Source organism: Salmo salar, chromosome ssa05 (genome assembly GCF_905237065.1).
Source record: "Salmo salar chromosome ssa05, Ssal_v3.1, whole genome shotgun sequence".
In the NCBI taxonomy this organism is placed as follows: domain Eukaryota; kingdom Metazoa; phylum Chordata; class Actinopteri; order Salmoniformes; family Salmonidae; genus Salmo; species Salmo salar.
This window is the reverse complement of record NC_059446.1, coordinates 68,567,388-68,579,271: the sequence shown is the minus strand read 5'-3', so window position 1 is coordinate 68,579,271 and position 11,884 is coordinate 68,567,388. Positions and strand designations below refer to the sequence as shown.

General features: G+C 45.3%; 1 protein-coding gene across 2 annotated transcripts in view; it reads right to left on the bottom strand.

Annotated features, from left to right (window-relative positions):
- LOC106605617 (amyloid beta precursor like protein 1) overlaps positions 1-11,884 on the bottom strand; it is a 49,943-nt gene that overhangs the window by 4,248 nt on the left and 33,811 nt on the right. For both annotated transcript variants that reach the window (XM_014201454.2, XM_014201453.2), the window contains exons 3-16: positions 10,723-10,852; positions 6,174-6,286; positions 5,183-5,373; positions 4,756-5,102; positions 3,819-3,946; positions 3,214-3,288; positions 2,924-3,082; positions 2,368-2,496; positions 1,947-2,046; positions 1,432-1,599; positions 1,233-1,256; positions 1,062-1,126; positions 612-677; positions 309-452 (exon numbers count right to left, since the gene is read on the bottom strand). In XM_014201454.2, the coding sequence (XP_014056929.1) occupies positions 309-452; positions 612-677; positions 1,062-1,126; positions 1,233-1,256; positions 1,432-1,599; positions 1,947-2,046; positions 2,368-2,496; positions 2,924-3,082; positions 3,214-3,288; positions 3,819-3,946; positions 4,756-5,102; positions 5,183-5,373; positions 6,174-6,286; positions 10,723-10,852 (1,839 nt within the window). The remainder of the gene's footprint in view (positions 1-308; positions 453-611; positions 678-1,061; positions 1,127-1,232; positions 1,257-1,431; positions 1,600-1,946; positions 2,047-2,367; positions 2,497-2,923; positions 3,083-3,213; positions 3,289-3,818; positions 3,947-4,755; positions 5,103-5,182; positions 5,374-6,173; positions 6,287-10,722; positions 10,853-11,884) is intronic.

The following is an 11,884-nucleotide window of genomic DNA, read 5'->3' as shown; positions in this document are numbered from 1 at the left end:
CAGGAAGGGCTCATTGAGATTTGAAATCTCTTTTTCAAGAGTGTCCTGTCCAAGATAGGCAGCACCAAGTCATTACACAATTACAGACAGACAGCATGAAAAACTACAAGTAATCTAGTAAAAACCATAGAATTCACAAGAGTATAACAAAATCATAAAGCAGCAAATTAAAAACATTGACAGGTCAGGGAATCAGCCTCAAAATCCTTCATCAGTGATTTAAAAACACCAAATCGGGACAAGTTGTTCCAGTTTACAAGTTTTGGAAGCATCAAAGTGAGCAGGTGTTTGTTCTGTCTGCCTCCTACCTCCACAATGCCGTGGCTGATGGTGCCATACGGCTTCCTGCGCACCAGCAACAGACTGATCACCATCACCATGGCGATGGCTACAGCAACCACCAGCAACCCCACCATGGCCCCACGGTTGAACGTCTCCAGGGCGTCTGGTTGCTAAGGACAGAAACAGAAAAGGGGAAGAGAGGGCACAAAGAGGGGAAGATGAGGAAATGAGAGGTCGATATCATCATGGGAATGACTTACAATACCACAAGAGAGGACGGGTCCGCCCAGCCCAGCCCATCCAGACACTTATCTAGGTAGCAGACTCACCAGTTCATCAGTCTGGATCTCAGGAGACTTGTAGACCACCTGCTTGAGCTCCAGAGAGGTGTTAATCTAGAGAGTGAGAGCAAAAGTGAGAGAGGGGGTTATTTAATAGGTCATTACAGAGGAAGTACCACAGAATTAAATAGAACACATTAACTATATCTCTATGGGAGTTGACTTCCTGCTGTGGGAGGATGTTATAGTAAGTGAGTAAAAATGTAGCAGTTTATCACGTGGAGGCTGCAGTGCGACAAAAGCTATTTTTCATTATACACATGAGGGGGTGAGATACAAAGTGGGTAGGGATGGAGGGAGAGAAGGAGAGATGAGATGATTGACATAATGTGTCAGCGTAACTCTTGGCTGTGCTGTAAACACAAGTGCAAGTAGGATGCCATGTCTGTAAAGTGATGTGTATGTTTGTAATAAAAAATAAAAAAAGATTTTTCTTACTTTCTCCTCATATTCATATGTGGGGCTTCTCTCAGATGTGGCATAGTCATACTCGTCTGTAGAGGCTGAGCGCAGAGGCAGAAAACACAGATCAACTTCAACTTTTTCTTTCTTTGAAAACGACATTTGGCAGACAAATATCAGACTTCATGTCCCTTCCCTTTAACTCACCTTTCCTAGTGTTGGGCTGTGGGTCTTTACAGGACAGAAACAATAGAGATAAATAAAATGTTAACCTACTGCTTGTATTCAAATAAATTAATTAATTCCTGAACTATTTGAAGAGGAGACATTTTGTGTGTATGCGTGCATTCATGAGTGTGTTTGTGTGTGTGTGTGTGTGTGAGAGTGTATGTGTGTGTGTCCGTACCGATGCGGGGTGGGTAGGGCCTGTTCTGGAAGGCTCTCTCCTCCTCCTCCTCATCATCCTTCTCCTCCTCACTCTCGGCAGGAAGCAGCTCCTCGGTGGTGCGTGTCTCAGAGAAGGAAGTGGTCATGAGCTCACTGATGTCTCCTCGCTCCGCCTTCACCAGCTCCTCTACAGGGAGGGAGGGAGAAACAAGTAGGTTTTAAAAACAGGAAAGCTTGATATACAGTAAAGTATAATGTATTTACAGTAACACTGCGTTATTTACACCTTATATACACCAATCCTGTATTTTCTGAATGAGAGTTCCCTAGAGAAATGTCAAGATAATAATAACCTACTAATTAGATCATGTGAATTTGGAACTTTCAAAAGACAAAAGACATCATGATAAATGCTAGCTTATCTCTTTCTAAATGTCTTATGAAGGAACTAAAACATGAATATTAGGACAGGGGCAGTAACCCCACATCCTGGTCTACATGGCTAACAGGAGAGTAGAGAGTAGTGTAGCGTACGGATATCATCGTGCAGCTCCTCAGCCAAGGTAGGGACCTGGTAGAGTAAAGCCAAGCTCTGGTTCATCCTCTCCTCAATCACATGGAGATGTGTGTAGACCTGCAACCAAGATATCAATGCTGGTTAGGTTCATTACAAGACAAAGCCCCCACCGAGTCTGAAAGAGTCATGTGTTGGTTTAATGCATTGACATTTACAAGTGAAAATTAGTTTTGCTGTAAAGGATAATTATGACATCAGGTGTTGATCATTTTGTGAAAGGGGCAATCTGCAGTTGCTACATGCACTTTTTTTTATTGTTTCAACTGCTGATTGCCCCTTTAAGAGTTATTTTATGAGCGTCCGTTTTTCATGAAGCAGCATCACTGCTTAAGGAAGAGGTACAGTATCTTTTCATCCTAGTATATTTTCATTTCACACCTGGAACTTCATCTGCTCAGCCTTCTGGGGGTCGACGGCCTCAATGTGCTGGTAGTGTCTCAGAGTGTGTCTTCGGTCCTTCTGCTCTGCTGCCATGTATCGCTTCAGAGCCTGCAGCACCCGCTCCGGCTGTTGAGAGGAGAATGATATTATAGTCAGAGAATGGAGGGGTGGAAAAGGTGTGGTAGAAATGATCAATACACTACAGTCCACTCATACTCTCTGCCTAACAAATATACACTGAGTATACCAAACATAAGGAGCACCTTCCTAATATTGAGTTGCACCCCTCCCTTTGCCCTCAGAACAGCCTCAATTCGTCAGGGCATGGACTCTACAAGGTGTCGAAAGCATTCCACAGGGATGCTGCCCCATGTTGACTCCAATGCTTCCCACAGTTGTGTCAAGTTGTCTGGATGTCCTTTGGGTGGTGGACCATTCTTGATACACACAGGAAATTGTTGTGTGAAAAACCCAGCAGCGTTGCAGATCTGTACAGTCATGCTCTCTGCCTAACAACATGTAGATATCCCTGCTGCCCCTGCTGTCTGCGGACCTGAGGGGGCTCGGCCTGCACAGCGGTCAGGTAGCTCTCCAAGGCCAGTCTGCGGTTGTTGTTGAGGGTGGCCACCACGCGGGCCAGGTGGGTCTCCACCAGCCTCTGTCTCTCCCCTGCCACCTGCTCCTCCAGAGTCTGCAACACAGACTGGAAATGCTGGGGGGAGAGGAAAGGGGGATCATTGTTGTGTTAATAGGTATATGAGTGTCCGTCTCCCATATTTTCTTCCTTCTTTAATCCCCTTCTCCTTTCTTCCATCCCCTCCTCTTCCTATTCCATCTTCTTACCTCATTAAGGGCCTGGCGGTCAGACTTGGGCAGGTTCTTAGACTGGTTGTCAGCCTCAGCCCATTCCTTCATGATCTGAAAAGGCAAGGTGTGTTAACGTCACTCACAAACACACTCAGAGCCAAGTACTAATTTCCTCAGACAGGAATCCACCGAGGACCATTCTGATGTTTAAAATGCTCCATATCTGCCTCAAACTGCAGCTACTAAAAATAAAAAAGTCTGTTTGTTCTTGGGTATCCACTTGGCTTGGTTTACTTGAAGTAAACAGTGGGACAATCTCAATTGAATACTCTTTATGTCCTCTCCCCTTGCAACCTTCTCAAAACCCATTGGATGAGAAAGCCAGCGGTCCCCCCTCTGACCTTCTCCTCCAATGGGTTTTGAGAAGGTGTTGAGGAAAGAGGACATAAAGAGTATTCAATTGAGATTCTCGCAATATATTAATATTGCATTAAAACCTCACTTCAGGTCCCAGAGCAATTTGCCCCTGACTCTCAACAGTGGGTTCTGTAGGAGATCACAGATATGGAAACAGCACAGCAGGCCTGGCTTCATCTTATTGGTTCATTGCCTGTCCAAATCCGCCTCTCCACCCACCTTACCTCATTGATGCGTTTCATTCGCCGCTCCTCCAGGTCCATCTTGGCACGCAGGAAGTTGGCGTGTTCGCTGTCGTCCCCTGGCATCTCGAAGTAAACATCCACGCCATCTGTGGGGCGAGGGGTGGGTACTGCAGAGGAGAAGGAGGAGAGGGGGATAAGGAGAGGAGGGGAACGAGAGGCAGAATAAAAGGATGGAAAACAGAGAAGGAGAGAAGAGAGAGAGATGGAGGTACAGGCAGTGCAGCAGAATGAAAGACAGAGGAAGGATGAGGGAGACAGAAAGATATCCTAATCACTGCCATTACCCAGAGAGCCATTGATCCAGATAGTAGGGTGAGTGGTCAGCATTATTGAGTTGGAGACGAGTAGTGCTGTAAATACATCAGCCAGCCACTCCTATCTAAGTCCTATATCCAGCCAGACAGATAGGCATGGTGAGTGTGTGTGTGTGTGTGCGTGCCCTTGAATGCATGAGTGATTGTGTGTAATCATCCTTAGTCTATTAAAGAGAGATAGAGTGTGAGAGAGAAAGTATTGGAGATGCTAACTGGGCACTACAGTTCATTCCCCAATAAGTAAGAGTAAGTGGGAGATGGGAGAGGGATGTCAGCATTTACCCAGTCTTTTTACTGCCCTGTTAACCACTCTAAGGGTAGCAACTACAGTCTATTCCCTTACTGAGACTGGCCTTTAGAGAGAAAGGTCCAGACTAGACACAAAACCCTAGACACTACTTAATACCCCACTTCTCCACTTCTGTAGGTAAGAATATAAACAATATAGATAGAATTCCATCTAGGGCAAAGCGGTATTCCTATAAAGCTTATGCCCAATACATATTCTCAGATCTAGTTGAGAGGTGGTAAGTAGAGGTTAAAGATTGTTTCTGGACAGGGCAAAGATGTAACTGTGAGATAGAAGGTAGAGGGTTACTCACGGCTGTCTCCCCTGGTCTGGGGTGGGGATGTGGAGGGGTTGCGACCAGCCTGACCCTGGCCTTTCTCATAGTAGAAGGAGTCTGTGTAGTCAGTAGCCTGGTAGGGGCCAGAGTCAATGGAGTACTCATACTCCTCTGGGTCTTTCACTGCTGCTGCTTCTGCAACCTCCTGCTGCTCCTCCTCCTCCTCTTCCTCCTCCTCCTCTACTGCCTCCTCCTCCTCTTCCTCATCCTCTTCCACCACCTGCTCATCCTCTTCCACCATTTCATCATCTTCCTCCTCCATGTCTGCCGCGTCCACATCGGTGTCAGGAGAGGGGCTTGGGGTGGGTGTTGTCACTTTGACTCTGGGAATGGAGGTACAAGGTCAAACATTACGATCATCATCACTATCATAACCACAGAGAGCAGGGGTAATGGGACTCACCCTGTGTTGACTTTGGCCTGAGGGTTAAGGGCCTGGGGTCCTGCTGCGAGAACGTCCCCTCCCTCGGTCTCCCCCCTGCCACTGGACCCGCCCCTCCCCGGGCAGCACACATACTCCACCCCACGGAAACGGTCACCGCACGGCAACAGCATCCCATAACTATGCAGCTCTAGACTGTCTGCTGTGCAGGCCTGAAACAGACAGAGAGAGGATGAGAAAAATATGTTAAACATGAATCAAGATTGGAAAAGACCCAAGGTGAACGAGAGAGAGATCAGGGGTGTATAGAAAAAGAGGAAATGTGAGTGTGATCAAAGGGAACTAACTAGCAGGAGGTGAATGGAACACGACAGGGGGTAACCTCTTCCTCAGCATGATGAAGGTGAGTTATAAAAACTACAACCTACATCACCTCCCCGGCCACTAATAAACCGGCTCACCTCCCCGGCCTCTAATAAACCCCCTCACCTCCCCGGCCTCTAATAAACCGCCTCACCCCCCCGTCTCTAATAAACTGCCTCACCTCCCCGGCCTCTAATAAACCGCCTCACCTCCCCGGCCTCTAATAAACCGCCTCACCTCCCCGGCCTCTAATAAACCGCCTCACCTCCCCGGCCTCTAATAAACCGCCTCACCTCCCCGGCCTCTAATAAACAGCCTCATCTCCCTGGTCTATAATAAAGTCCTCTAGCTACTCTCTCTGCTGATGCAGTATGGTACTGTGTTACACTACACCCAGCTGGGTACAGTTAGCTTCCAGCCCCAGTCTTCTACTGCAGTCTACACTGCTGTTTAGTTATTGACTCAATTAGTCCAAGTCAAAGTTTAATGTCTCATAGCAGTCTATGCTCTCTATAAAAGAGTCCTAGTTGTGTTAAAACCCAATTAAAACTTAAGAAATTAATTGAAAAATGAACATGTAATATCATTTAGGCATAATTTAATTAACTCTAATATAATCTTAGTTAATATAATGTCGCTCCGCCCGCACCTCCTTGGCTATGTTGTGCCAGTAGACGTAGCTCTCACAGGCATCCATCTGCTCCTGGTGCAGGAAACGGCATCGGTCTGGAACCAACAGGGCATCACTCACATACTCACCCACTGCAGAGCGAGAGAGAGAGAGAGAGGAGGGAAATGGAATAACAGGGAGAATATTTAATATTTTAATACTTGCCTTGGTTGTAAAAAAAAATGTAATGATCAAAAACCCGAGCCACAGACAGACAGACAGAGAGAGAGAGAGGAGAGAGAGAGAGAGAGATAAAGAGAGAGAGATAAAGAGAGAGAGAGAAAGAGAGAGAAAGAAAGAGAGAGAAAGAAAGAGAGAGAGAAAGAAAGAGAGAGAAAGAGGAGAGAGCGAGAGAGAGAGAGAGCGAGTGAGAGAGAGAGCGAGTGAGAGAGAGAGAGAGAGCGAGAGAGAGAGAGAGCGAGAGAAAGAAAGAGAGAGAGAGAAAGAAAGAGAGGAGAATGAAAGAAAGAGGAGAGAGAAAGAGGAGAGAGAGAGAGAGAGAGAGAGAGAGAGAGAGAGAAAGAAAGAGAGAGAAAGAAAGAGAATTGAACTAGAAAAGGTTCAGTATAATAAGATAATGCTAACATTAGTGCCTCTGCACTATCTGAGCTGAGGACAAGGTGGGGAGTGGAGATTGATCCAGAACACCATGGTGTGCTGCTGCCTGCAGTTCTACTTTCAATAGCTGCAGGGAGCCAGTCAGTCAAGGACAGAACAATGTGAAATATGCTTAATTTCAGATTTTAATTTAAGTCATTTGATTCCATCGGTCACAAAAGTGAAAAAAATTACTTTTGTACTTTACAGACTCTAGAGAAGTTAAAGTTGTATTTATTAACAAATAAGCCATATATTATGCATTATTCAGGTGTCTAGTATGATTGAAAACCAAATCAAATTTTATTAGTCACATGCGCCGAATACAGTGAAATGCTTACTTACTAGCCCCCAACCGACAATGCAGTTTAAAAAAAAATGGATAAGAATAAGAAATAAAAGTAACAAGAACAGCAGTAAAATAACAATAGCGAGACTATATACAGTTGGAGTCAATGTGCGGGGGCACCGGTTAGTTTAGGTAATATGTACATGAAGGTAGAGTTATTAAAGTGACTGTGCATAGATAATAACAACAGAGTAGAAGCGGTGTAAAAGAGGGGGCGGCAATGCAAATAGTCTGGGTAGCCATTTCATTAGGTGTTCAGTAGTCTTATGGCTTGGGGATAGAAGCTGTTTAGAAGCCTCTTCGACCTAGACTTGGCACTCCGGTACCGCTTGCCGTGCGGTAGCAGAGAAAACAGTCTAGGACTAGGGTGGCTGGAGTCTGACAATTTTTTGGGCCTTCCGCTGACACCGCCTGGTATAGAGGTCCTGGATGGCAAGAAGCTTGGCCCCAGTGATGTACTGGGCTGTTTGCACTATCCTCTGTAGTGCCTTGCAGTCGGAGGCCAAGCAGTTGCCATACCAGGCAGTGATGCAACCAGTCAGGATGCTCTCGATGGTGCAGCTGTAGAACCTTTTGAGGATCTGAGGACCGATGCCAAATCTTTTCAGTCTCCTGAGGGGGAATAGGTTTTCTCGTGCCCTCTTCACGACTGTCTCGGTGTGCTTGGACCATGTTAGTTTGTTGGTGATGTGGACACCAAGGAACTTGAAGCTCTCAACCTGCTCCACTACAGCCCCGTCGATGAGAATGGGGGTGTGCTCAGTCCTCTTTTCCCTGTAGTCTACAATCATCTCCTTTGTCTTGATCACTTTGAGGGAGAGGTTTGTGTCCTGGCACCACACAGCCAGGTCTCTGACCTCCTCCCTATAAGCTGTCTTGTCATTGTCGGTGATCAGGCCACTGTTGTGTCATTGGCAAACTTAATGATGGTGTTGGAGTTGTGCCTGACCGTGGAGTCATGAGTGAACAGGGAGTACAGGAGGGGACTGAGTACACACCCCTGAGGGGCCCCTTTGTTGAGGATCAGCGTGGCAGATGTGTTTCATATGACTTCTCAAAATTGTCACAATACATTGAATTCATGATGCTCGTGGTATATGAAAATATTTAAGTGGAAACATGTGACCGACCAATGGCTCTAACATAATATGTATATTTAATCATAGCAGATTTTTTCAGTAGATTGAAGTTGAGTTGGGTTATGGATATACTTGATCAAGATGATCTTACCATTATTCATTAGTCTTTACATATATTTACATAAGTGATCTTGACTATAAACGTCATATTTTGTTATTTTAGGGCGAATTGGCCATGTATAGACCCATAAACTGAATTAGTGTCATAACTTAACAAATATTTAATGTTAATAGGTTTGTGTAGTGTCTCTTGCACAATGGTAGACCTGGTTTATGTGAGTTTTGCTGAATAGTCACAAGGGTAGACCTGGTTTATCAGAGTATTGGGACAGTCACGTGTAAACCTGGTTCGTATGGGTAATTGGGCTGCGATATGCAGGGGTAGATCTGGTTTATATTAGTATTGGGACTCAGTCAAAGATGTAGACCTAGTTTGTAGGAGTATTGGAGATGAGGTGCAGGGTTAGACCTGTTTTACAGTTTATGAGTATTCAGGCTTCGGTACATTTAGACCTGGCTTAGTTGACTAATTGGGTTCAAACAGGTGCATACTTTACAGATATGTAAATTGGAGCTGAAATACAGGTGTAGATCTGGTTGATATGAATATTGGGGCTGAAATGCAGAAGTACACCTATTTTTTTATGACAATTGGGGCGGACATGTAGCAGTAGACCTGTTTTTTATAAATGTTTTAATCAATATTGGGTTAGATGTGCAGGTGTACACCTGATCTGTAATAATATTGGGGCTGAAGTACCAGTGTAAACCTGGTTTGTATTAATATTGAGGCTTGGGCACTGGGGTAGACCTGTTTTATATAAGTATGCACATGGATTTCCCTGGTTTATCTGAGGAAAGGGGTGTACACTCTTAGACAAAAAGGTGCTATGTAGAACCTAAAAGGTTTATTTAGCTGTCCCCATAGCAGAACCCTTTGAATGACCCTTTTTGGTTCCAGGTTGAAAGAACAATTTTGATTCCAGGCAAACTATTTTGGGTTCCATGTAGAACCTTTTCCACAGAGCGTTCTACATGGAACTCAAAAGGATTCTACCTGGAACCAAAAAGAGTTTTCCTATGGGGACAGCCGAACAAAGAACCCTTTCGGAACCCTTTTTTCTAAGAATGTAGGGATCAACAAGGCTCATACAGATAATGGGTCTGGATGGACGTCTATTGCCCATTCAAATCCTTTCTGGCAACATCCCACTGTACTATGAGTTTATCTTTAAATTATTAGCATATACAGGTCAGAGGTCACAGGACTAAGATATGCTAATAACAGGGTTGGGGTGTGCAGCAAATAGCTGGATATTGGTTACTGTTGGTGACTTGGGGAATACAGGCCTAAGGAAAGTGGGTAAAAGGGCAGAGATAGGCAAGTATCAGGGATGAGGTGTACTGACAAAGGATCTGGGGTCTATGAGTAACAAATAGGGCATTCAGGGCTAGGATATGGGTGTGTTATTTAGGGCTAGGATATGCGTGTGTCATTTAGAGCTAGGATATGGGTGTGTCATTCAGAGCTAGGATATGGGTGTGTCATTCAGAGCTAGGATATGGGTGTGTCATTCAGAGCTAGGATATGGGTGTGTCATTCAGAGCTAGGATATGGGTGTGTCATTCAGAGCTAGGATATGGGTGTGTCATTCAGGGCTAGGATATGGGTGTGTCATTCAGGGCTAGGATATGGGTGTGTCATTCAGGGCTAGGATATGGGTGTGTCATTCAGGGCTAGGATATGGGTGTATCATTCAGGGATAGGATATGGGTGTATCAGTACTTGATTGTATCAATATTAGGGTATTGGCATGTGGGTGTTAGGGTTAAGGCATGGGGGTAAGAGTGATGGGGTGTGTGGGTAAATGAGCTGAGGTATATACAGTAGATATTGGGGCAAATGTCTGTTCATTTTATTATAGGCAGAGCACTGTATGTTCGCATCAGTCACAATTATTTGTACATACCTTTCAATTACTACAATTTTTGTTAAGCAATTTGGATTACTTGTTAGGGTTACTAATGGTATAAGATGTGCATAGTGGCATGTTTGGAAATATGTGGGAACAAGTGGGTTAATATTCAACACAGACTGAAAGACCTTTCCACCATTTTAATGGAGTGAAGCTCTTTGGTGCACCTGACAAAGCTTTGACAATGGAATCCATTCAAATGAACTATTAGATGTACTATTTCCGTTTCTATTATTACTTCCCCGAGGCTGAATTTGAACGCTACTTAACCATATAACTGAAATGACATGCTTTGTATTAAACATAATGATGACATGATGTTACTTATTAATATAATAAAGTTATCCTCCGATATGGGGTGGGCGATCATAGGGAAGTTGTGCAATATTTTGAGTGATGTTTGTGTAGGGATATGCTGAAGATTAGAATGATAATGATGAGGCTGAGGGTGCAGACGTGGTTCTTACCCTGGCAGCGGTAGGGCATGACGATGAAGGGGCGTGTCTGGCAGTGGCCCCAGCCCTTCTTACACCAGGCTGGGATGGTGACGGGGCTGGAGGACTCCTCCACATGGGAGATCTGTAGGGCTGGGTACATCTGGTTGGACAGATGGACGGACAGACAGGCAGAAAGATATAGGGAGGGAACGATGGATGGACGATATGGACAGACAGGACATCAGGGAGGAGTTAGGACAAGAGAGAGGAGAGAGACAACAGGGTCAGACAAATTGAGAGGGAAAAAGGAGGGTTGAGGGGAGAGGAGACGTACAGTACAGACAGTGGGAGAGAGGAGGAGAGGGAGAAAGGAGAAGAGGGAGAGAGGGAAGAAGGAGGGTTGAGGGGAGAGGAGACGTACAGTACAGACAGTGGGAGAGAGGAGGAGAGGGAGAAAGGAGGAGAGGGAGAGAGGGAAGAAGGAGGGTTGAGGGGAGAGGAGATGTACAGTACAGACAGTGGGAGAGAGGAGGAGAGGGAGAAAGGAGGAGAGGGAGAGAGGGAAGAAGGAGGGTTGAGGGGAGAGAGGAGAGGAGATGTACAGTACAGACAGTGGGAGAGAGGAGGAGAGGGAGAAAGGAGGAGAGGGAGAGAGGGAAGAAGGAGGGTTGAGGGGAGAGGGGAGAGGAGATGTACAGTACAGACAGTGGGAGAGAGGAGGAGAGGGAGAGAGGAGGAGAGGGAGAGAGGAGGAGAGGGTAGAAGGATAGCACAATCAATAGGGAGAAGGGTAAAAAGGAGAGACTCATGCAACGGTCTGAAACACTTCGGCCCTAAGGGTCTATTTGCTGACGATGCACGTCGTACACTGATATTCTCCTTAAGTTGTAGGGAAAATTCCAGGCTGAAAACAAGTTGACCTATACAATCCCACTTCCAATTACTTCAATAATCCCAATTTCACATCTGACTACTTTCAATTAAAATGTAGGGCAATGACATAAGCACAACCCTATAATGAGGTTTAATGGATTGAGAAAATGTATTTGGCACGCTGTCTGAGAGCCGGATTCACAGACGTTGAGGAAAAAGGAACGCTTTTGTGGAAAAGCAATCACAGACGCATAATGAGCTGGGTAATCACATTACAGCCATTTCAACTGTGTGACTGCTGTTTGCTTTACCTGCCGTG